General features: G+C 45.0%; 2 protein-coding genes across 2 annotated transcripts in view; both read left to right on the top strand.

Moving 5' to 3' along the window:
• LOC146692533 (collagen alpha-1(XII) chain-like) lies at positions 1-21,155 on the top strand. Its single transcript, XM_085432641.1, has 13 exons — positions 1-101; positions 709-824; positions 1,742-1,891; positions 6,334-6,453; positions 10,719-10,883; positions 15,895-16,041; positions 17,430-17,597; positions 18,050-18,169; positions 18,258-18,422; positions 18,867-19,013; positions 19,915-20,060; positions 20,504-20,633; positions 20,776-21,155. Exons 2-13 carry the CDS (start codon positions 746-748, stop codon positions 20,784-20,786), a joined length of 1,548 nt encoding a protein of 515 aa, XP_085288767.1. The 5' UTR covers positions 1-101; positions 709-745; the 3' UTR covers positions 20,787-21,155.
• Positions 21,156-25,840: 4,685 nt separating this feature from the next.
• cd109 (CD109 molecule) overlaps positions 25,841-26,312 on the top strand; it is a 46,467-nt gene continuing 45,995 nt past the window's right edge. The window contains exon 1 of the mRNA XM_085432640.1: positions 25,841-25,911. Within this exon, the coding sequence (XP_085288766.1) occupies positions 25,841-25,911 (71 nt within the window). The remainder of the gene's footprint in view (positions 25,912-26,312) is intronic.

Genomic DNA, 26,312 nt, shown 5'->3' with positions numbered 1-26,312 from the left:
AGCAGATTGTGTGGAGACTCTTCACACTTGGAAGAAGACTGCAGTCTACAGCGAAGACTTTTTGTTTAAGCAAACGACATTTGTGTCCGTCTCCTCTGAAGGTCAGCGCCTGAAGGTTTCTGTTTGGGTGCAATTTAAGGGGGATTGATTCACACGCCTTCATTTATCACCTGTTTAAAATCTGCGTGCTTTTTAAATTCTGAAATATTACTTTTTGTTGTTGTTGTCATCTTTTTATATGGATTATATCTCACCGTTGCTGTGCGTAATTGCGTACAGTGCCACGGCTTGATCCTCCATTACGCAAGACAGTGGGATGACTTTGTCCTCATGAGTGAATATTTCTCATCATGCAGAAATATTAAATGCATGTCTTTACTCTGAAAGGAAATAATCTGAGCCACAGAAATGACAGAAAAAGAATATATTGTAGAGACAGAAAAAAAGATTTTCTTAAATATTTTGTAGAATTTGGTGAATTTTAGTCTTTCATACAGAAGGTTGTCATGTGATCTTATTGCTGCTCATGTAATATTCATGTGAGTTATTTTTCTCTTCAAAGCTGAGTTGTTTTGTTGTTTTAAGCATAATGTAGATTTAAATGAAAATAAAGGTGCAATAATGAGCTCTGAGGTTCACGTTCAGGGAGGATTAACAGTTTTGTGAAGCCCCGAGGAAGCCTTACCGCCTCCTTGGTTCCTCTTGCAGCTTCCTTCATGCGCTGCTGAGACCAGTAGAGCTGAAGATGAAGAGCAGGCTCTCTCTGGCAACAGTTGTGGCCCTCGTGGCACTGCTGCTGTCCTCCTCTCAGGCCCAGGAGCAAGGTAAAGTCGCTCCTCCTCCCCCTCCTCTTCCTCTTTGATCCAACACATCTGACTTCCTCCACCTCCTCTCACCTCTGTCTGTCCTCTTCCTGCTGTGTGTAACTGCACTTTTTGTCTACATTAAAATAATAACTGAAGCAAACTACGCCTGTGAAGTGTTTTGCTTTAACTCATAGGCAAGAGTTTTGATGATCAGATAATCCATCAGAACTTAAATCTAGTTTGAATTTCCTGGGAGGAGCTTTTTATTTTTTAAAGACGTTTAATCCACTAAATATAGCTTACCGAGAGCAGTAATGCAGCTTGAATGTGTAGTTAAATGTGGCTTCATGTTTATTAAGATTTACAATGCAAATTTTTCCTATGAAAAAGTCTCATGCAATGCTTCCCATCAGACTCAAAGGACATGCTGATCCTTAGCAGAAGTTCCTGTTGTAATTGGAAGCAGATACAGTGACTGATTTCCCAACTCCAAGATCTTGGATCCACAGCAGGATTTAATTTAGTGTTTTTTTACAGGTCCATGTGGTCAGGCAGAGATGCTGTAAGGCATATTTAACATGCTGCAGAACAATTACTCTGAAATGCTGCTCTATAAAGAAAGTTGAGGGGGTTTAGGACTGATCAACAGTCATTCAGAATGGATTTGGAATATTTGTCATTTGTTTTTACCACTGTGAGACATCAGGTTCGTTATTATGCATCACATCCTACTCTGAGACAAATTATTTGTGTTATGTAATGTAATCTGCTTTCTGATAGTGAGTTTTTGTGATGTACTCCTCTCCCCTCCTGATGTAGTTCCTGTCTGTCTTTCTCAATTTTCCCTCACACAATAAGACTTAACAGACATTTGTCGTGAGTATCTGTTGTGTACCAGATGTCACACACACACACACACCACTGTGCCTGTGCAGACACTCAGTGTAAGACCACAGCGAAGGCCGACATCGTGCTGCTGCTTGACGGCTCCTGGAGCATTGGGCGTATGAACTTCAAAACCATCCGCAGCTTCATCGCTCGCCTGGTCAGAGTGTTTGACATCGGCCCTGACAGAGTCCAGATCGGTAAAGCTTTCACTGCTGCTACTATTGTATACTGCATCATGTTATCATACAGTGGGGCAAAAAAGTATTTAGTCAGCCACCGATTGTGCAAGTTCCCCCACTTAAAATGATGACAGAGGTCAGTAATTTGCACCAGAGGTACACTTCAACTGTGAGAGACAGAATGTGAAAAAAAAAATCCATGAATCCACATGGTAGGATTTGTAAAGAATTTATTCGTAAATCAGGGTGGAAAATAAGTATTTGGTCAATAACAAAAATACAACTCAATACTTTGTAACATAACCTTTGTTGGCAATAACAGAGGTCAAACATTTACTATAGGTCTTTACCAGGTTTGCACACACAGTAGCTGGTATTTTGGCCCATTCCTCCATGCAGATCTTCTCGAGAGCAGTGATGTTTTGGGGCTGTCGCCGAGCAACATGGACTTTCAACTCCCGCCACAGATTTTCTATGGGGTTGAGGTCTGGAGACTGGCTAGGCCACTCCAGGACTTTCAAATGCTTCTTACGGAGCCACTCCTTTGTTTCCCGGGCGGTGTGTTTTGGATCATTGTCATGTTGGAAGACCCAGCCTCGTTTCATCTTCAAAGTTCTCACTGATGGAAGGAGGTTTTGGCTCAAAATCTCACGATACATGGCCCCATTCATTCTGTCCTTAACACGGATCAGTCGTCCTGTCCCCTTGGCAGAAAAACAGCCCCATAGCATGATGTTTCCACCCCCATGCTTCACAGTAGGTATGGTGTTCTTGGGATGCAACTCAGTATTCTTCGTCCTCCAAACACGACGAGTTGAGTTTATACCAAAAAGTTCTACTTTGGTTTCATCTGACCACATGACATTCTCCCAATCCTCTGCTGTATCATCCATGTGCTCTCTGGCAAACTTCAGACGGGCCTGGACATGCACTGGCTTCAGCAGCGGAACACGTCTGGCACTGCGGGATTTGATTCCCTGCCGTTGTAGTGTGTTACTGATGGTGACCTTTGTTACTTTGGTCCCAGCTTTCTGCAGGTCATTCACCAGGTCCCCCCGTGTGGTTCTGGGATCTTTGCTCACCGTTCTCATGATCATTTTGACCCCACGGGATGAGATCTTGCGTGGAGCCCCAGATCGAGGGAGATTATCAGTGGTCTTGTATGTCTTCCATTTTCTGATGATTGCTCCCACAGTTGATTTTTTCACACCAAGCTGCTTGCCTATTGTAGATTCACTCTTCCCAGTCTGGTGCAGGTCTACAATACTTTTCCTGGTGTCCTTCGAAAGCTCTTTGGTCTTGGCCCTTTGGTCCAGTTTGGAGTCTGACTGTTTGAGGCTGTGGACAGGTGTCTTTTATACAGATGATGAGTTCAAACAGGTGCCATTCATACAGGTAACGAGTGGGGGACAGAAAAGCTTCTTACAGAAGATGTTACAGGTCTGTGAGAGCCAGAGATTTTCCTTGTTTGAGGTGACCAAATACTTATTTTCCACCCTGATTTACGAATAAATTCTTTACAAATCCTACCATGTGAATTCATGGATTTTTTTTTTCACATTCTGTCTCTCACAGTTGAAGTGTACCTCTGGTGCAAATTACTGACCTGTCACGGTCTGGCTAGGGCAGACCGTATGTTGCAGGGAAGGACTCAAGCGCAGACCGAAATGAGATATGAATAACAAAACAAGCCGTTTATTAAGGCAAGAAACGAGGGTACAAAATAATAGGGAATCGATGAAAACTAAACAATGACCTAAACTGGGTGAACTAAAACAAAACATAGAAAACTCTAAACATAACAAACTGACAGGGATACCTGGAGCGGAGACATAGGAAACAACGGACGAGTACAACGGGTGAATACAACGGACGACCTGACAAAGAATGGCTGAGAGCACACAGACTAAATGGACACAGGAGGATAATGAGGGAAGTGGCAGCACCTGGGGAACCCAGCTGACACATGAACATAATTACGTCACAGGGGGAGAGTAACTGAACATGATGAACACAGACACACCAGACCTCTTCACAATAAAACAGGAAACACAGTGAGATATAGACATGACAACCTTAACTGACAACATAAGCCACAGACATGAAATACATGAAAAGCAGGGGAGACTTAACATAGTGGAAACACGAGGGGAAAATAACTAGAAACACCTAGGCATGATTATGATGAACTTAGGAAACCTGAAGGCTACATAAACTAAACACAAAACGCTGGGTCAGCAGACCCAGGATCATGACATGACCTCTGTCATCATTTTAAGTGGGGGAACTTGCACAATTGGTGGCTGACTAAATACTTTTTTGCCCCACTGTATGCAGAGCCTTTGTTCTGCCCCCTCTTAAAAAAAAGCTGTTGTAGCTCCTCCTCCCTTAAAATTTCTTCTGATCATTTATTAAAGAATAAGCCATGTCAGTTTATTTATATGACTCATTTAAGAACAGAAGATCAAAGGGCACCGATGCAACTTTTCCAGTTCCGATTGATACAGATACTTTGGTACTTTGGGTACTCTGCTGATACTGAGTACAAATCTGATATCAGGACTTTTAATCTTCCACATCAATACTTGAGCTTAAAAGGTTGATTTGTAGGATATTATCCAGCAAATACATCCATCCAAGTATTTAAAATTACTGAGTTGTTTTTTATTAGTAAGATAATAAATGACAGCACAGCAATACAAAATTAAAAACAAATATTCACTATATCCAACTAATTTATTAGCACAGATCTAATTTCAGCTCCAAGATTTCCTTTACTTATCACATTTTTGATTATTTTAATTCTCATCACTTTGTATACAGGGAGTGCAGAATTATTAGGCAAGTTGTATTTTTGAGGAATAATTTTATTATTGAACAACCACCATGTTCTCAATGAACCCAAAAAACTCATTAATATCAAAGCTGAATGTTTTTGGAAGTAGTTTTTAGTTTGTTTTTAGTTTTAGCTATTTTAGGGGGATATCTGTGTGTGCAGGTGACTATTACTGTGCATAATTATTAGGCAACTTAACAAAAAACAAATATATACCCATTTCAATTATTTATTTTTACCAGTGACACCAATATAACATCTCCACATTCACAAATATACATTTCTGACATTCAAAAACAAAACAAAAACAAATCAGCGACCAATATAGCCACCTTTCTTTGCAAGGACACTCAAAAGCCTGCCATCCATGGATTCTGTCAGTGTTTTGATCTGTTCACCATCAACATTGCGTGCAGCAGCAACCACAGCCTCCCAGACACTGTTCAGAGAGGTGTACTGTTTTCCCTCCTTGTAAATCTCACATTTGATGATGGACCACAGGTTCTCAATGGGGTTCAGATCAGATGAACAAGGAGGCCATGTCATTAGTTTTTCTTCTTTTATACCCTTTCTTGCCAGCCACGCTGTGGAGTACTTGGACGCGTGTGATGGAGCATTGTCCTGCATGAAAATCATGTTTTTCTTGAAGGATGCAGACTTCTTCCTGTACCACTGCTTGAAGAAGGTGTCTTCCAGAAACTGGCAGTAGGACTGGGAGTTGAGCTTGACTCCATCCTCAACCCGAAAAGGCCCCACAAGCTCATCTTTGATGATACCAGCCCAAACCAGTACTCCACCTCCACCTTGCTGGCGTCTGAGTCGGACTGGAGCTCTCTGCCCTTTACCAATCCAGCCACGGGCCCATCCATCTGGCCCATCAAGACTCACTCTCATTTCATCAGTCCATAAAACCTTAGAAAAACCAGTCTTGAGATATTTCTTGGCCCAGTCTTGACGTTTCAGCTTGTGTGTCTTGTTCAGTGGTGGTCGTCTTTCAGCCTTTCTTACCTTGGCCATGTCTCTGAGTATTGCACACCTTGTGCTTTTGGGCACTCCAGTGATGTTGCAGCTCTGAAATATGGCCAAACTGGTGGCAAGTGGCATCTTGGCAGCTGCACGCTTGACTTTTCTCAGTTCATGGGCAGTTATTTTGCGCCTTGGTTTTTCCACACGCTTCTTGCGACCCTGTTGACTATTTTGAATGAAACGCTTGATTGTTCGATGATCACGCTTCAGAAGCTTTGCAATTTTGAGACTGCTGCATCCTTCTGCAAGATGTCTCACTATTTTTGACTTTTCTGAGCCTGTCAAGTCCTTCTTTTGACCCATTTTGCCAAAGGAAAGGACGTTGCCTAATAATTATGCACACCTGATATAGGGTGTTGATGTCATTAGACCACACCCCTTCTCATTACAGAGATGCACATCACCTAATATGCTTAATTGGTAGTAGGCTTTCGAGCCTATACAGCTTGGAGTAAGACAACATGCATGAAGAGGATGCTGTGGACAAAATACTCATTTGCCTAATAATTCTGCACTCCCTGTATTTTGTGAAGAAGCTGAAAGTCAGAGATGGGGTATCCTTGGTGTTTTGCTACATTGTTGGATGTATTTTCTGTAGGTCTGGTTCAGTACAGCGATGACCCAAGGACCGAATGGCACCTGAATGCCCACCCATCCAAAGCATCCCTACTGGAGGCCATCGCCAACCTGCCTTATAAAGGAGGAAGCACCATGACAGGTATTTTTTTAAATAGCACAACAGACCTGTCCTTCCTGCATTTAAACTGACCCGAATGCCAATGCCAGACCATCCTGAGTGTTCCCTGGGGCCTCGTCCTAGTTAAACGTGTCCAGCTAGTTGATGTCCAACTAGGACACTTACCACAATAGTGTATAGCAATAGTAATACAATTACCGATATAGGATATGCATGACAGATGCTAGACCAACCATCCTTCACTGACTTACAAACAATAACCCCAAGATACTTGAACGTCTACATGTAGGACAGCTACTCAGTTACAGCCTGATTGGGCACTCCAAGTTTTTATGACTGAGAACCTGAGTCTTAGACTTTTACTGGCCAATTCTCGTCCAGCTGATTCAAACTTGACTGCAAGACATCTTGGTGACAACTGGATGTCATTGTTTGATGAAGTCAATAGAACCACAACGTCTGCAAAAGGAGAGACCACCAAACCCAACACCCTTGTCTCCTTGGCTGTGCCTAGAAATTCTTTCGATAAAAATGTGAACAGAATTGTGACAAATGTAATCCTGATGGAGTCCAGCCCGCAGGAGTATGACTTATTATTGGCAATGCAAAAGAAGCTCTCACTATAGTCTCCAAAAGGCCTATGACAATGGGCTATACTTGGCAGCTGTCTGTGGATTCATGGAGTGATCTCTGACTCAGTGTATCCAGCCTCCTTGGGATAGGTGGAAGTTGAAGATCTCCAGTACAGGGGCTTCTGCTAGACACTTGCAGTGCACCCACACTATATGTCTGGGCATGATGATTTTTATAACTCACCATCAAAAGTGATCAGTTCACAGCTCTCCTCCTGTCTTTACCTGAGTGTACAAGACATGCAGCTGCAGAGTTGAATCTCTTTTTCCCTAAGAAAAAAAAAGTGTAGTGACACCATATGGCAAGGGATACAACTCCTTTCCACCACCTCTCCAAGGAAGCTGGTTCCAGAAGTGGAGTGTTGAGGTGAGTCTGACTATATCTAGACATGATCTTTCATCCTCATGCACAAGCTTAGGCTCTATCAACACTAGAGTGGTGATGTTCCATGTCCTTGTAGTCACTGGCAATTGGGGATTAGACCGCTAGAGCTTCTGCCGCTGGCTGCCAATCAATCCACAGTATTGCCTCCAAGTAGGGCCATGGAACCCTGTCCCAATCAGTGTAATGTGGTCTCTGGAGTTCCTGTTTATAGAGGCTTTCTAAATCCCCTCAATTTGATCCCTTACTTGGGATCTGTTTGTAGGGAGATCCTACCAGGAGTAAATTGCATGCCAAAAACAAAACAGCTCCTGGGACTATAAACCCCCATCACAGTAAGCTGACACCAAGAGAGAAACAAACAAACAAAAAACAAGTCTTTGTAATCTTCTCATATGACTGTACTGTCGTGGTTCCCGTGCCTTCTCGGCGTCACTCAAGGATCAAACACTCCATTGTTTGTTTTTGTTTTCCTCTGCTTTATCTCTCATCTGCCAAGGCAGAACTCATCAGAGGTTCTGGCCTTTGGCCAACACACCTGCAATCAACTCACCACATAACTGTAGCTGAACAGCACTGCCGCCTTACGTCTGGTGAGTGCTTGTGTTGCGGCTGTAAGGGCCACATTATCGCTGTTTGCCCCGCTAAGCCAAAAGGTCGCGCCCGCCAGTAAAGGAGGCTTAAGAAGCTTCTTTGTTAAGAAGCTGCTCCACAAGGTTGGCGGTAGGCTGAGGGCTGCCGTTTGAGCCTCCCCCTACAGTAGTGGAATCGGCCGCTGGGCCCACTCCGCTGTGACCACTGGCATGCCTCTGTCATTGCACGGAATGCCTCCAAAAAGACCTGGGCATCGTCACCGTCCCCCATCCAGTGCATCGTTACTGACAGAGGAGATAGTTTTGGTGGCGCCAGCGACTCCAGGACCTGGTCTGCCAGTCTGAGTGTTCCTGCAGCTTAATCAGGTGTTCCCGCTGGGCCACCGCCCAGTCTTGGCACATCATTGCCATCTCCGCCAGCATCTGTGCCAACAACTGTGTCAACAACTGCACAGGCTGGGCGGGTGGTTCATTGTTTGGGTCAGACACCCCACTCCTGGGTTTCGGCATCACTTGTAGACGTACATGACATACACGGTGATTGTGCTCACTATTATTGCTTTTTATTGACAGTTGGGCACTCAAGGAAAACAGTCTGTTCCAGTCCAGCTCTCTCCTCTCTCCACTCGACTCTGCCTTCACTATATAGAGAAACGGAAAGAAATACCATCATCAGTCAATCGCCACCACCTGTGGCTCACCTGCCTCCCGGTACCGCCTCTTTGAGCTCACTGCACCGCTCCTCCCCTGCAGCTGAGCCAGGGACCACACCTCCACCACAAGATGATATCCTCATCTTTTCCAGATCGCTTGAAGAACACAAGAATCATGTAAGGCTCCAGTGTCGCCACCACCTGTGGCTCACCTGCCTCCCGGTACCGCCCCTTTGAGCTCACTGCACCACTCCTCCCTTGCAGCTGAGCCAGGGACCACACCTCCACCACAAGATGATATCCTCATCTTTTCCAGATCGCTTGAAGAACACAAGAATCATGTAAAGCAGGTGCTCCAGTGTCTCCCGGAGAACCGACTTTTTGTCAGAGGTGAAGAATGGGAATTCCACATTGACACGGTCAGTTTCTTGGCCTACATCATCCAGCAGGGGAACCTGAAACCAGACCCTGTTAAGGTACAGGATGTGTTGGATTGGCCAGAACACGAAACCGAAAGCAATTACAATGGTTCCTTGTTTTTTCTTTCACTTTCTACCATAGATTTATCTGTGATCTCAGCAAAAAAGCCATATCTTTAACCCGCCCAACCTCTCCCAAGAGCTTCTTTCAGTGGGACCAGTTGGCTCAGGCAGCTTTCAGCCAGCTCAAGCAGTGGTTTGCTTGGGCTTCAAACAGACCTGCGCCTCTGACACTGGAATTGGGGCTGTCCTCTCCCAGTAAGCTCCGCCCATGTGCTTTTCTTTCTCGTCAGTTATCACCTGCAGAGCGAAACTATGATGTGGGAGACCATGAGCTACTGGTGATCAAGCTCGCCCTGGAGGAGTGGGGGCACCATTCATTGTTTGGATGGATCTCAAGAACCTGACCGATCTACAAACTGCAAAACATCTCAGTCATCTCATCTTTCCTGGCAGTTTACTTCATCTGAAGAGTCCTGTGAAGCTTCACCCATCCTACCTCCATCCTGCACAGTGGGAGCCATCACCTGGGAGATTGGGTCTCCCTCTTTGTCATCGGCCTTCCACCCTCGGCAGATAATACAGTCATCCTCACCATTGTTGATCATTTTTCTAAAGCTGCCCTTTTTCTCACACTACCCAAGCTTCCTACGGCCCTGGAAACAGCCCCACTCCTGACTACCCATGTTTTCCACCTTCATGGGATACCAGAGGATATCGTCTCCGACCAAGGGCCGTAGTTCACTTCAAGAGTCTGGAAGGTGTTCTGTTTTGCTAAGAGCTCTAGGGTTAGTTGATCCTCTGGTTTCCACCTGCAGAGCAATGGGCAAACCGAACGCATGAGCCAGGAACAGGAAGCAGCCCTCCGTTGTGTGGCATCAACCAACCAGTCCGTATGGAGTCACTGTCTTCCCTGGATAGAGTACGCTTAATCTACTTAGCCACCGGATTGTCTCCCTTCGAGGTACCCTTGGACCACCACCATCTCCCCAGGTGCCGTCATGCCTGGCGAGCTACGTAGTCTGTGCTGCTGTGCACCAAGGTATGTAACAAGGACCTGCTGCTCACTACCATGGCTCTCTGGCGACTATTTAAGATGGCAGGTCGGTGTTTCTCATCGCTGGATCGTTGCATGATTCTTGTCAGTGTTGCCCGGCTCTCTCATGCTAATCTCGTTCCTGATATATTTTCCTGGTTTGTGACTTCATTCTCTTTTTGTGCATAGATTTCCCTGGACGTGTCCCTGCCTGTTTTCCATTGGAGTTCTGACGTATGTATGTTGGTTATGACGAGTGTATCGAGTGGCGTGTGTGACTGAAGAGAACATTCTCGTGTGTGTGACTGAAGAGGATTGTTGTTGCCCTTCCCCGCCCTAGGATGTCTGGACCTCTTTTCCCCTGCACATTTTGTATATATCACTTGTGTGACTTTTGTAAATAAACTGTTCAACTTTTTTCTTGATCCAACGCTTGAGTCTGTTGCTGCATTGTGACATGTACCTGTTCTGGCTGAACTCTTTGTAAAACTTCTTTGTTGCTATTTTGTAGGCTGGGCTCTAAGATACATCTGTAACAACAACTTAAATCCCAGTGTGGGCATGCGAGAAGACTCCCGCAAAATCGGTGTCCTGATCACTGACGGAAAGTCTCAAGATGAAGTTTACTTTAAGTCAAAGAACCTGAGAGACAGAGGCATCAAGCTCTATGCTATTGGTGAGTGATCTTGATTGTTTAAATGGGAAAACAAAAGTAACACTAGCTAAGCAGTGATGAGCTACAACTTGTACCACTTGAAACAAAATGCACTTACTCTTAGGTTCGTGCTAGCTAGCTCAGCCACTATACAAGGAAACGCTTCCACCACCTGCACAGATTGTGGGCCTGGCATAATGTGCTGGGTAGTTGGGTGCCACTCTAACATGATTGTATAATGTTTCTTGCCCAGCAAACACGCACGCACGCATGATGCACGCACACACACCTACACACACACCTACACATAAAAAAAAAAAACACACACACACACGCGCACGCACATCCTGTTTTCGTATCCTAATGAGGACATCTAATTGACATAATGCTTTCCCTTGCCACTTACCCTAAACTTAACTATCAAAAATGAATGTTTGTGCCTAACCCTTAGCCCAAACCTAACCATAACCTAATTCTAACCCTGACAATAAAACAACCTTGGATGATGTGAGAGAGCGTGTGTGTGTGTGGTGGTGGGGAGGTGTTAGGGTCCGGATGGCTTGGGGATAGAAGCTCCTCTGGAGTCTCTCTGTCCTTGCCCGGATGATGCGGAACCTTCTACCGGATTGCAGAAGTTGGAACAGTTTGTTGCCAGGATGGTAAATGGTAAATGCATTTGTATAGCGCATTTGTAGTCCATAGGACCCCAAAGCGCTTTACACTACATTCAGTCATTCACCCATTCACACACACATTCACACACTGGCGATAGCAAGCTACATTGTAGCCACAGCTGCCCTGGACTGACAGAGGCGAGGCTGCCGGACACAGGCGCCACCTGTGTAGGCAAACATGGGGTCAGTATCTTGCCCAAGGATATTTGGCATGCAGCCAGGATGCAGCCTGGGATCGAACCACCAACCTTCTGATTAGTGGCTGACCTGCTCTGCCACCTGAGCTACAGCCACCCCGTGGGTGGGGCAGGTCCTTCAGTATATGCGCTCCTCTAGTCCTGGTGTAGATGTCCTGAAGTGGGGGAGAGCAATCCTGCAGCAGCGTTCTCTGAGGAGATTTTTGGTCCTTAACACAGCTGTTCCCAAACTAGAATGTGGTGTTCTGTGTGAGGATGTTCTCCACAGCGCCTGTATAGAAAATCCTGAGGATCTCTGGAGAGACCCTGAACTTCCTCAGTTGTCATAGGTGGTACAGGCGCTGCCTAGCCTTTTTCAAGGTTCAAGGTTCAAGTTCAAGGTTCAAGGTTCTTTATTTGTCACATGCATAGTTATACAAGTATAACACACAGTGAAATGTAGCCTGACTCCTCGACATGTGGAAGGGGGGGGGGGGGGGGTGTAGAGGAAGAACATATATATATATATATATATATATATATATATATATATATATATAGTATATACATTGGGTGAATGTGCAGTAGTAGCAGCAAGCAGGTGAATTCTGTACATTAATATGAATAGACATCTGACTATTTTACAGGATAGACAATATAAACATATTTAAAATTAAAGGAATTGAAATGTACATTGTGCCTTGGTTTAGTGTCTGGAAGAGAGTCCTGTCTCAGTCAATTATAGATGATGTGAGAGGGCGGGTGTGTGTGTTTAGGGCACGGATGGCTTGGGGATAGAAGCTCCTCTTGAGTCTCTCTGTCCTTGCCCGGAAGATGCGGAACCTTCTACCAGATTGCAGAAGTTGGAACAGTTTGTTGCCAGGATGGGACGGGTCCTTCAGTATCTGCGCTGCTCTAGTCCGGCATCTCCTGGTGTAGGTGTCCTGAAGCGGGGGGAGAGCAACCCTGCAGCAGCGTTCTGCTGTATGGATCACTCTCTGGAGAGCTTTTTGGTCCTTCACACAGCTGTTCCCAAACCACGATGTCATGTTCTGTGTGAGGATGCTCTCCACAGCGCCTGTATAGAAAATCCTGAGGATCTTTGGAGAGACCCTGAACTTCCTCAGTTGTCGTAGGTGATACAGGCGCTGCCTAGCCTTTTTGGTCTGGACATGAATGTGGGCAGCCCATGTCAGGTCTGAGGAGATGTGGACACCAAGATACTTGAAGGACTGCACCCTCTCCACTGGAGCTCCATTGATGATAATGGGCTTGTAGTCTCTGTGCTGACCCCTTCTGAAGTCCGCCACCAGCTCCTTGGTCTTGCTGACGTTCAGCTGGAGGTGATTGTCCTGGCACCACGATGCCAGATTCTTCACTTCATCCATGGAGGCCGTCTCATCGTTGTTGGAGATGGCACCCAACACCACTGTGTCGTCAGCAATCTTCACAATGGTGTTGGAGCCATGGGTGGCCACACAGTCTGAAGTGTAGAGGGAGTAGAGCAGTGGTGAGAGGACACATCCCTAAGGTGCTCCTGTGTTGATGGTGATGCTGTTGGAGAAGCACCTGCCCACCCTCACCACCTGAGATCTGCCAGTGAGGAAGTCCAACACCCATGCACACAGACGGCTGTTAAGTCCCAGATCCCTCAGCTTTGTGAACAGTCTGCAGGGCACTATTGTGTTAAACGCTGAACTGTAATCAACAAACAGCATTCGCACATAGTTACCCTGTTTCTTGTCCACATGGCTGAGAGTGGTGTGTAGGACGTGGGTGATGGCATCCTCTGTGGATCTGTTGGATCTGTAGGCGAACTGCAGCGGATCTTTGGTGTCTGGGATGGAGGAGGAGATGATGTTCTTCAACAGCCTCTTAAACACCTTCATTCAATCGTTCAGGGATGAGGGTTTGCTGTTCTTGGGCACAGGGATGATGGTGGATCTTTTGAAGCATGTGGGGACCACAGACTTCGCCAGGGACTCGTTGAAGATGTAAGTGAACACACCTGCTAGCTGGTTAGCACAGCAGCGCAGCAGACGGCTGGTGATGCCGTCTAGCCCCGCCGCTTTCCTTGTGTTCACTCTCCTCAGTGCCGCTCGGACGTCATGCTCCGCGATGCTGGTCACCGGTCTCTCGCTGATGACGTCACTGTCCTCGGTAGTCAGGCGGTAGATAGCATTAGCCGCCTGGCTAACCTCAAAACGGGCGTAGAACTGATTCAGCTCGTTGGTGAATGCAGAGTCGGCGTTGATCGGCGCAGTGTCCCTGGCTTTGTAGTCCGTAATGGTGCGTAGTCCGTGCCACATACTCCGTGTGTCGCCCTGGTGGAAGTGGGACTCCACATGTTCCCGGTACCGGCGTTTGACATCTCTCACCGCGCGCCGCACGCCGTATGAGGCCGCTTTGTAGGCGCTCATATCGCCAGTGGCGAGACCCGCGTTGTAGGAGGCGGTCCTGGCGTTTACTGCAGTGCGGATCGATCTGTCCATCCACGGTTTCTGGTTTGGGAATGTGGTGACTCTCGCAGTGGGGATAATCTCCTCCGCTAGCATATTGACGAAGCATACTGCTACTTCCGTAAACTCGTTGATGTCGACTGCGCATGCTCTGAACATGTCCCAGTCGACGTCGTTGAGTGCGTCCTGTAGCGTAGCTTCTGATTGGGCAGTCCACCGTTTTACCTCCCTCGTGGTCACGTCTTCCCTCCGTATGCTTTGTTTATACTGGGGGATGAGGAAGATGGCGTTGTGGTCAGACTTCCCAAAAGCCGGGTGTGAGACAGCTTTGTAGCCCTGCTTGTATGGCGTGTAGCAGTGATCCAAAATTCGATCCCCTCTCGTTGGACACGAGACATGCTGGTAAAAGTTTGGCATGACTTGTCTGAGGTTCGCTTTGTTAAAGTCTCCTGCTACAATGAGGGCTGCGCCTGGGTCCTTGTTTTGAAGCGAGCTCAGCACATCATGTAATTCGGACAAAGCCATACCTGTGTCCGCTTGGGGTGGGATGTAGACCGCCGTGGCGATGACCGAGGTGAACTCACGGGGCAGATAGAAAGGGCGGACAATTGGTCTGGACATGAATGTGGGCAGACCATGTCAGGTCTGAGGAGATGTGGACACCGAGATACTTGAAGGACTGCACCCTCTCCACTGGAGCTCCATTGATGATAATGGGCTTGTAGTCTCTGTGCTGACTCCTGATATAAATAAAGTTCACTTTGACTTCAGCACAGCAGCAAAAACCTGTCAACATGTCAGATGTCATCTGAGAAGATGTGACGTCAAGTAAGAGAATGGGGGAAAAGGGTAAACAGGTATAAATGTTAAGTGAAGAAGAGATACCGTGTTCTTCCCTTTGTCTTCTGTGAGATGAACAGTTCATAAGATGGTACCTAAGATGTTCACTGTTGAAAATTCCAGCAGAAGACGTTCCTCGCATTCCTGCAGACACTGATTCTCCAAGGTGAAAGCTGGATCACGTCTATGCACACAAAATCCAGACATTAATGTAATTTTCACTACTGAAACTACATTTCCCGTTCAACATGTTAATCAAACGTATGTTTTGATCATATCTTTGATCAAGAATAAAGATGGTTTACTGTTAGAAAATATGGAAAAGCCCTGTTATACCGTGCATCATTTTAAGCATAAAAGGCTGGATGATAAGACTTTTTACCCTCTCAGATGTGATAGGAAAGCCGGGGCAACTTCAATCTCTCCCTCAATCCCAGCTTTCTCAGCACCCAGCTGTCTAAGCTAAGGGTAGTTTTAAAACAGCTAAATTAGCACCTGCAGAGGAATGGTTTATTCCAGAGTTTCAGTCAGGTTTCAGAGCTCATCACAGATGTCTGTGCTTGTCCTGCTAGACCTCAGTGCAGTGTTTGATACTGTTGACCATAATAATGTATTATAGTGATTAGAGGATGCTGTAAGTATTACAAGTACTGTGCTGCAGTAGTTTGAATTATATATATCTAATGGGCTAGAAAGAGAGAGCATCTTTCTCCTATATTGGCTTCTCTTTAATGGCTCCCTCTTAAATCCAGATTTTAATTTTTATTAAGTGTACCTATTTAATGATGGTTTATTGATTTATTTAGCAGACACTGATATGCTATTTTTGTTTTGAAATCTCTATTTTGAAGTGAAATTCTCAACCTAATCATTTGTCCCTCAGGTATAGGAAGTTATGATGAGTACGAGCTGAAGTCCATTGCCTCTGATCCGGACGAGAGTCACATGTACCTAGTTAGCAACTTCCAGTTCCTACTGGACATCGTTGACAATGTCACAATCAACTTGTGCAACAGCATAAAGGCCTCAGGTTGGTAATGAGTAACTGGAGCATTAGACCAGCATCACAATTAGCTTTAGATACATTGTTCAACACTTTACAAAGCTGAAAAGACTTCCCAATTTTAGTTTTTCTGACAAGAGGCTATAGCTAGTTATTTGAATCTGTTGTATAACTCTTTTAGGAAGTGTAGAGTGGCACATTTTTTAGTGATTTAATAAAGGCTATTGCCCTTTAATTGTTCAACATTGCAATCATGACTTTACTTTCATGGCTTGTACTATTATTTAGAGTTAGAAATAGCCATGTAGGGCACACCTTTCACCATCTTACAATGCTGTGATTACAGCTATTCCCCAACTCTCTGTAAATGGTACTCATGGCCACTGATCATTGGTTATTGATCAATGGTCTTTGACCAGTGGCTGTTGATCAATGGTCATGACAATTTGAATATTAATGATCAAGAAACTGGCCTCACAGCCCATTGTTCTTTAGTTGTGCTATTTTCAGTCATTGTGCATTGGAATGAGAATTTGCACCCCCAAATCTGGGGCCATGTTCTAAGCTGGAGAAGGGTGGAGTGGAGGACTTCAAGTATCTCTATCTTGCTCACAAGGGAGGACAAAGTGGAGTGAAAGATTTACACGTGGATTGGTGTGGTGTGGACACTGCTCTGATCTTTTGTGGTGAAGTGAGAAGTGAGCATAAAAGTGAAATTTTTAATTTACCAGCTGATTTACGTCCCTATCCTAACCTATGGTCATGAGGTTTGGGTAGTGACCAAAAGAATGAAAATGGTCGGGAATGAGAATTCCCAAACGCTGTTGTAGAGAGAGAAAATAAGAGCGGATAGAATGACCAACTCACCTCAATATGAAATAAATTTTACTTCACTTTATTAGTATCTATTTAAAATTTCAAATATTGTACTAAACTTGTATTTTTGAACAGTGGTTCTTTTTTATATGATCTGCTTTGCACCTTTTCTTGATCTCATTTGGATTTCCATTGACGTCAAGGAAAACTGATTAGGAAAACCAGATAGGAGGCTGCTTTTTAGACTACTGTGTTTATTACTGCAGTCCCTTAAAAGAGCTAAAACGTCTCCTAACTTGTTTTGAACAGCTGAGCAGCCTTTTCCTGGAGCAGGAACATGTAAATAATTTTGGGAGCAGGTGGCGCCATAGATCACAGTGTGGGAGAGGCTACTTCCTACTGAGAACACAGGGCCAGTTATCTGACGAGAAAAGAATCGACAGTCTTTTCTGTGCCTTTGTCTTCTTTCCTCCTTATGTATTTCATCTCACTCTTTCTCACTTTTCTCTCACATACAAACAGTTAAAATGGGACTCAATAGGTGAGGTGGGTATTTGTTGTGTACCAGGTGTCTCACTAACCTCCCCTCCTCCCAACAGCACCACCTCTCTCTGGAGATGCTCAGTGTAACACCACAGCGAAAGCCGACATCGTACTGCTGGTTGACGGATCCTGGAGTGTTGGACGCGTAAACTTCAAAACAGTCTGCAACTTCATTGCTCGTGTGGTCAGTGTGTTTGACATTGGCCCAGAAAGTGTCCAGATCGGTAAAGGTTGATTTGATTCATTTAAAAAGTGGGGCAAATGAGAAGAAGTTTCAGAATCACTACTTTAAGTCAGCTTTCCTCTGATTGGCTGTTCTTTACAGGCAGATGATTTAAACAGCAGGTGGGTGGGGCTTCTGTGCCTGAGATGACTGGATATCTGGTTTCTTTTACGTTATGCTGAACATGTACCAAACATTTCGAGTAGTCTGAAGCCTGGCTTTACAAGGATTACTTGTATGTACACTAATCTCATTATTCAAAACTTTGTTTACATTGAACATCCACCGTTGGAACAGTGTATAGATGGCAGAAAATAAGGAAAAACAGAATAGGTTGCTTTGTTTGTCCCTCTTTATTTGTAGTTGTTATCATTTTGTCTATTTTGTGAAAAAGCTGAGGATCAGAGTTTGTGTATCTTTGGTGTTCTACATTATTGGATGTGTTTTCTGCAGGTCTGACTCAGTACAGTGGTGATCCAAGGACTGAATGGCACCTCAACGCCCACCCCACCAAAGCATCCCTGCTGCATGCCATTGCCAACCTGCCACATAAAGGAGGAAACACCATGACAGGTGACTTTTTAACAGCATTGCTAGGCTCCCCCCACCGCAATGTTTCCAACTGAAGTCTTGGTAAAACATCTTTGCTGCTGTGTTGTAGGCTTGGCTCTAAACTACATGCTTGAAAACAACTTCAAACCTAATGTGGGGATGCGTGGAGACTCCCGCAAAATTGGCATCCTGATCACTGATGGAAGGTCCCAGGACGAAGTCATCCGAGTCTCACAGAAACTCAGAGACAGTGGCATTGAGCTCTATGCTGTTGGTTAGTGAGCTTGGTTGTTTACATAGGGAAAAAATGCAAGGAAAGCAGCAATGAGCTACAGACTGTGATTTAAAAAAGAAAGAAAGAAAAAACACCAGCAACAATACTCATGCTTTGATATTTAAATGATGGTTCAGTTGGTACTAAGGGCCCCACTACCATTTCCACCACTACCATTAGCCTGAAGTGTTCTTACAAGGCAAAATGGGTCCACGCTTTTATGTTGTTTATGCAAATTCTAATCTCAGCATTTAAATGTTGCAGTAGAAAGAGAGATCTCAGGAGTTTCCAGTCTTGCACTGACCAATTTTAACGTCAGTTTCCTGTTCTTCGCTAACAGGAGTGAAGCTTGACTGATTCATTTGGAAGACACTGATATTATTTTTGTTCTTAGTCTCTGTTTAAATGTGTAATTCTCAATCTGATCGTGCATTTTTCTGGTAGGTATAGCTCATATTGATGAGAATGAGCTGAAGTCCATCGCCTCTGATCCAGATGAGAGTCACGTATACTCCGTCACTGACTTTGAGTTCCTGCCGGACATCGTTAATGACCTCACAATCAACTTGTACAACAGCTTAAAGGGCTCAGGTTGTAGACACTGGATAATTATAAGACCAGCATCTCAATAACTTTTATGAAATCTTGCACTGGTCAAGATTTCAAAAGGTCGGAAATTAGTTGGAGCCCAATTCCTTGTATGTGTACATATACTATGAAACTGATCAAGCTGATTCTTAAAAGAAAACCTTTAATATAGCTTGAATAACTTAATCTCCTGAAATTTTGAAGTGATTTAATAAGTGTACATTTAGTAAAAATATATATCTATATCATTGTATCATTGTCACATCACCCACTGGCTTGTGAATTTTAAACCCTCAACTTTAGCTTAACGATTATCGCTCTGTTGGTTTTTGAGTCAGAGGTTTCCATATTTAGACAAGACGGTGGAGCAAAGCACTGATAAATCTACTAATTAATACTAACTAATAGACTAATACAGTTACTGTGCAAAAGTCTTGAGCCAACTCTTATACCTTTAGATTTCCTTCTGGGGAACCTGACTCTTATAATTTGTTAAAGTGGTTTTTAGCAATAGCTTTCCATGCGTTCTTCAGGACTTTCCAAGTTTTTCTTCATACATTGGCTGCTTTTCTCCGGCTGTCCAGTCCGATTCATCAGAGGCTTTAAAAAAAACTGTATTTTCAAAAGAAATGGAAAATTCTTACAAGTATTTCATGGTTCAGGCTTTAAAGATTAAGCACTCATTGGCACAGCAGCGTTTACCCTGTTTCAGCAATGAAACTGACGACACATGACACACAGGAAATAGAAATTACTTTGTTTTTGTTATTCACAAATCAATTCTGCACTGAAAACAGAAGATTATCCTCTTAGCTTAGCTGAATGATAAAAGGATATGTGATATGTTGCATCGTTTGATGTCAACATGATGGATTCCATTCTCTGTGCTCTGTCTCTTATTCAGACGATGAGCCACTGGGGGCACCAACCAACCTGGTGACCTCAGAGGTGAAACAGAGCTCCTTCCGCACCACCTGGACTCCACCTGACGGCACCGTGGACCAGTTTCGCGTCACTTACTCGATAGCACCCGGAGGACCCCACAAGGAGGTGAGATGAGCTCTCCCCTTTATGTTATTTTGTAACCAGAGACCAGAGGCTTTTAGCTCCCACCATCAGAATACATGTAATTCATACTGATGGCAAAACTCTCATTTCATTTATTTGTGACAACCCAAATATAAAAATATACACCCATCAGAGCATAAACAGTGTATAAAAATGCTGCATAAGACTCATTGAGTCTAGAGTTTTACATTTCAGAAACTTATGAACAGAACCTGGCCCAGAAAGTGGCCAATGCCACACAATAAGAAACAGAAAATTAATGCAGAACTGAAAACCGTGTTGAAGACCCAGAACTGTGACACTCACAAAATCCCAAAAGTGAGTCCAACTGTTGGTTTGAAGTATTCTTTGGTTTTGATCAAATCCACCTGTCATTTACTCGTTCACTGGTCAACAGAATAAGAACCATTGCTTTATCGTTTCAGCTGCAAGTCGAGGGATCAGTGACCACTGTAGTGCTGGAAAATCTAAACCCTCTGACTGAGTACGTCATCAATGTTTATGCTGTGGTGGGCGAGCGGAGCAGCGAGCCTCTCAGGGGCACCGAGACCACCCGTGAGTGTTTCCTCTTCTACAAAAATTAAAGAACAAAAAAAATTCATCATTTTATTTAGTGCATGGACACTATGTTTGATGTTCAGGTTACCATGTGCACGACAAACTAGTTCTATCTTCGTCTTTGAACTCTTCCTTTCAGGAGATGGATAGGTGTCATTTGAGCGGTGGGGGCATCATTCAGAAGAAAGTTTAACTCCTCTTCTTCAGTTGTTTCCACTCCCCCAAAACCAGTCAGCCACTTGAAAATACTCCATCTGTGTCGGTCTGCGTGTTCATATCTTTATTTCAGTGTTTTTAGGATCATTATGATCAGTGCTAACTGCTTCACCACCATGGTTAACACTTCTGTCTCACAGCAATAAGATTCCTGATTCCAGCTCCTGGTTTCATCCTTTGTGGAGTTTTCATGGTGCGAGCACTCAGACTCAAATTGTTTATAAATGTGACTACATTACAGTTACTTCATGTACTCTCTTTATGTTGATCCGAGGATCAATAAAAACAACATGGCTCCCATGATCAACAAACCAGTTTGTGGCTCTTTGTGTGTAGAATGGCTGACTGTTGGTGGATAAAGGTAAAATGTGTGAGTCCACAAAACTGAGCTGCTGTTTCCAACTAAATTAGTGTGTGAGTACAATCCGCACAATAGCGTTGATAGGTGTGGTTAGTTTTTCAGGTGTGTTTAAAAAGCGCAGTCAATTCATTTCAGTGTGATGAGCCTAATCTGACAAGTGCAATGCACGATCTCCGTGACATCTTATGTATTGTCGAAGTGTAGCTGAAACTGTGTAGTTCCACCTTTAAAAACAGTCATGTTGGAGATCACAGTGAAAACCATGTTCGCTGTCCATGGTCTTGAAATATAACAGTTTAATTTGAGTATATCCATCCATCCATCCATCCATCCTCATCCGCTTTGTCCGGGGCCGGGTCGCGGGGGCAGCAGCCTAAGCAAAGAGGCCCAGACCTCCCTCTCCCCAGCCACCTCCTCCAGCTTATCTGGGGAAATACCAAGGCGTTCCCAGGCCAGCCGAGAGATATAATCTCTCCAGCGTGTCCTGGGTCTGCCCCGGGGCCTCCTCCCGGTGGGACATGCCTGGAACACCTCACCCAGGAGGCGCCCAGGGGGCATCCTTGTCAGATGCCCGAACCACCTCAGCTGGCTCCTTTCGATGTGGAGCAGCAGCTGCTCTACTCTGAGCCCCTCCCGGATGGCCGAACTTCTCACCCTATCTCTAAGGGAGAGGCCAGCCACCCTTCGGAGGAAGCTCATTTCTGCCGCTTGTATCCGCGATCTCGTTCTTTCGGTCACTACCCACAGCTCATGGCCATAGGTGAGGGTAGGGACGTAGATCGACCGGTAAATTGAGAGCTTCGCTTTTACACTCAGCTCCCTCTTCACCACGACGGACCGGTGCAGCGTCCGCCTTACTGCAGCTGCAGCCCCAATCCGTCTGTCGATCTCCGGCTCCCTTCTCCCATCACTCGCGAACAAGACCCCGAGATACTTGAACTCCTCCACTTGGGGCAGGAACTCATCCCCGACCCGGAGTGGGCACTCCACCCTTTTCCGGCTGAGAACCATGGCCTCAGATTTGGAGGTGCTGATCCTCATTCCCGCTGCTTCACACTCGGCTGCGAACCGTTCCAGTGCGAGCTGGAGGCCCTCACCCGATGAAGCCAACAGAACCACATCATCTGCAAAAATCAGAGATGAGATTCTGAGGCCACCAAAGTGAAAGCCCTCCGCCACTTGGCTGCGCCTAGAAATCCTGTCCATAAAAATTATGAACAGAACCGGAGACAAAGGGCAGCCCTGGCGGAGCCCATCACCCACCGGGAACGAGTCCGACTTATTGCCGGCAATGCGAACCAAGCTCTTGCAACGGTTGTATAGGGATCAAATGGCCCGTAGCAATGGGCCAGACACCCCATATTCCCGCAACACCTCCCACAGGACACCCCGAGGGACACGGTCGAATGCCTTCTCCAAGTCCACAAAACACATGTAGACTGGTTGGGCAAACTCCCATGCACCCTCAAGTATCCTGGAGAGGATAAAGAGCTGGTCCAGTGTTCCGCGACCAGGACGAAAACCGCATTGTTCCTCCTGTATCCGAGGTTCGACTAACGGACGAACTCTCCTTTCCAGAACCCTGGCATAGACTTTCCCAGGGAGGCTGAGGAGTGTGATCCCCCTGTAGTTGGAACACACCCTCCGGTCCCCTTTCTTAAAGATGGGGACCACCACCCCGGTCTGCCAGTCCACAGGTACTGCCCCTGATCTCCACGCAACATTGCAGAGGCGTGTCAACCAGGACAGCCCTACAACGTCCAGAGCCTTCAGGAACTCGGGGCGGACCTCATCAACACCAGGGGCTCTGCCACCAAGGAGTTGTTTAACTGCCTCAGTGACCTCGCCCCCGGAAATTGGCGGGTCATTCCCCTCATCCCCAGACTCTGCTTCCTCCTCGGAAGACGTGTCAGTGGGATTAAGGAGGTCCTTGAAGTATTCCTTCCACCGCCTGACAATTTTCTCAGTCGACGTCAGCAGCGCTCCGCCAGCACTATACACAGTGCAGGTAGAGCACCGCTTTCCCCTCCTGAGACGTCTGACGGTTTTCCAGAATCTCTTCGAGGCAGTCCGAAAGTCTTTTTCCATGGCCTCTCCGAACTCCTCCCACACCCGAGTTTTTGCTTCAGCCACTGCCCGAGCCGCATTCCGCTTGGCCTGTCGATACCTGTCGGCTGCCTCCGGAGTCCCACGGGCTAACCAAGCCCGATAGGACTCCTTCTTCAGCCTAGTGGCTCCCTTCACCTCTGGTGTCCACCATTTGGTTCGGGGATTACCACCACGGCAGGCACCAACCACCTTGCGGCCGCAGCTCAATGCAGCAGCTTCGGCAATGGAGACGCTGAACATGGTCCATTCGGACTCAATGTCCCCAGTCTCCCTCGGAATGCTGTTGAAGCTCTGCCGGAGGTGTGCGTTGAAGATCTCGCGGACTGGGGCCTCTGCTAGACGTTCCCAGCACACCCTCACTACGCGTTTAGGTGCACCAGGTCTGTCCAGCGTCTTCCCCCGCCACCTGATCCAACTCACCACCAGGTGGTGATCAGTTGACAGCTCAGCCCCTCTCTTTACCCGAGTGTCCAGAACATATGGTCGCAGGTCTGCTGATACGATTACAAAATCGATCATCGACCTACGGCCTAGAGCGTCCTGGTGCCACGTGCACTTATGGACACTCTTATGTTTGAACAGGGTGTTCGTGTGTGTGTGTGTGTGTGTGTGTGTGTGTGGCAGTGGTTTTTATCTTGAAGCTCTGCCATGCAGGCCATTTTATGGCCATGTTATGGTGGAGTCATGAACACTGACTTTCACTAAGTGAGGCCTGTAGTTGTAATGAATGTGAGCTCTTGTACTATCTTCATAAGGACCACGGCAGCCCTGCAAGATCACATGGCCGTGTCAAAAACTTAAAGTGTGAGAGCTGCAGTTCAGTAAGAAAGGATCTTTGTGTAGAAACCTCCACTTGTTCCCTTATTGGTGGGAATTCAGTCACTGTGTCTGATTCCCATTACAATTGGAATTTGTGCCAATGATCAGTGAATCATCCAAGTTTGATGGTAAGCAAAACATTAGACCTTTTCCTAGGAAAAACAGTTTTTTGTGACAACTGGCCAGTTTCTGTGAAAACATTTCACCTCTTAATCAAGAGTCTTCTCCAGTTCTGTCTGTTGTTCAAATTTCCTTCTTTTTCAGGATAAAGTGTTTGTTTTTGCACTGGGCAAACACTTTTTCACACCATTGTATTCCTTATTTATTTAGTCTGATCAGTAATTGAGAAACAAGCCAAGTCAGATCATTTGTATTTCTCATTTAAAAAGCAGATCAAAGTGCTACACAGCCATCAGCTGAGACTCAACAAGCTGCTTCAATGCAACTTTTTCCAGTTCTGACAGATATTCTGGCTTAAGATATCTGCTGATACCGAGTACTGATCTCATATCAGTGTTAAATTAATAAGAGTGCGATTAATTCCTTAATGTGTGTGACAACATCAGGCTTGATTTAAACCTTGCTTTAAGGTTACATCCAATAATTTAAAATGATATTAGTAAGATAATAAATGACAATCAAGAATTTTTAAGCAAAAAGGAAGTTTGGAGATTGTCTTATAATTACCTAAGAGTTCTGGATCAAGTGATGACTGTTTAAGTAACGGTTTAACTACTGCTAGCTTGAAGGCCTGTGGTACATAGCCAATTATTAGAGAGAGGTTGATCATATTTAAGATTGAAAGATTAATTAGTGGTAGGACTTATTACTGTAAGAAGTTATTACTGAACTTAACGCGGATCAATTGGAGAAAAAGAGTAAAAAAAATTGATAATGAAAGTAGCTGTACATAATGTTATGTCTGTGAGATGGTTATGAGTAATTTTTTTTCACGTGGTTAAAATTTGCACAAGTTAATCTCAGTACAAAGGAGAGCAAATGCATCCTTTTTCCTGCTTCTCATGTCTCTCCCCAGCTAAATGCAACACTGACAACAGTGACTGGAAACTGTTGGAAACTGGAGCTCAAAGAGCAGAAACGCTGGCTTGAGGGAGCCGAGGATCCATTAATAATTTGGTCAGAAACAAAAAACATAAACCTCGCTCAACTCAAAGCCACCAAATGACTGAACACTAGACACACCAGGTGGGCTTTCTTCTTCACCTGCTTTAACTTTGTGATCACTTACAGGTCTGGTTCCCAGAATGTAAAACCTGATGATCAGTTCTGCCAGTTTTTTCTGGAGAGGAGACGACAATCCTTCCTCCAGGTACAACTGTAGTGAACTAATTGTCCAATCATTGGTCTTGGGTTGACTCTGTTCAGATACTAGATGCCCCTGGTGATACAAAAATATATATACAGGAGAGGTATGCTGTACTACTGTTGCTGTCAATATTTGCCTGTTTATGTGTTTCTACTCTCATTATGACCTGAATCAGAGCACAAGAAATAAAAGCCTCCCAGTGGGATTCAGGTAAACCGATCCTGGTTCAATTCTTCAGGTGATATCGGATGATGATGATGATGAGAAGTAGGAGGTGGGTGTGGTTACTGTCTGCAGGTATGAAGGCAAAAACTGATATTACCTGCTTTCAGTACTGAGAGAAGCTCTCTGGAGTGAATTTCATTGATACAAATGGAGCGTCTCCAGGTGTGGGGCATTTTCAGCCTCATCGTTCTCACCGCCGCCCAGAAAACCACAAACGGGTAAGCACACAGGCTGAACTACAGGACTCACCTGGACAGTTTAAACTGCTTCTTCATGAGTGTTTTTCCTCTTCTGCTCATCTGTGTATCTACAGTTTTTAAATATATTTTCCTACATTTTAGAAAATAAAAAGTCAGTTCAAAACTGCAGGAGTGGTGTTACAAATTCATTGAATCTAAGCTGATTTTTCATTATTTTTACAAACATGTTTTATTGCCTTACAGTCATTTTTGCACAAGTTGATTAAAAGATATAGATTTAAACTAATGTAAGTACATATTTTTATAATAAATTAGTTCCAATAAAATAATAAATGTTCACAGTGGGGAAGGTTTCTGTTTCCATTCGCCCTTTCAGGTTTTCTACACCAACTTGTTATTCTTAATGATGTTTTTTTTGG

Source organism: Copadichromis virginalis, linkage group LG15 (assembly GCF_057382275.1).
Source record: "Copadichromis virginalis isolate Kocher_CV1m ecotype Utaka linkage group LG15, C_Virginalis_male_GT1.1, whole genome shotgun sequence".
NCBI classification, from domain to species: Eukaryota; Metazoa; Chordata; class Actinopteri; order Cichliformes; family Cichlidae; genus Copadichromis; species Copadichromis virginalis.
The sequence above is the reverse complement of the archived record's forward strand: the minus strand, read 5'-3'. Positions and strand labels throughout refer to the sequence as shown.

Coding starts and splice junctions, on each gene's coding strand:
- LOC146692533 (XM_085432641.1), top strand. CDS start 746: ATGAAGAGCAGGCTCTCTCTGGCAACAGTTGTGGCCCTCGTGGCACTG. Junction 825..1,741: donor CTCTCAGGCCCAGGAGCAAG/GTAAAGTCGCTC, acceptor GTGCCTGTGCAG/ACACTCAGTGTAAGACCACA. Junction 6,454..10,718: donor AGGAGGAAGCACCATGACAG/GTATTTTTTTAA, acceptor GCTATTTTGTAG/GCTGGGCTCTAAGATACATC.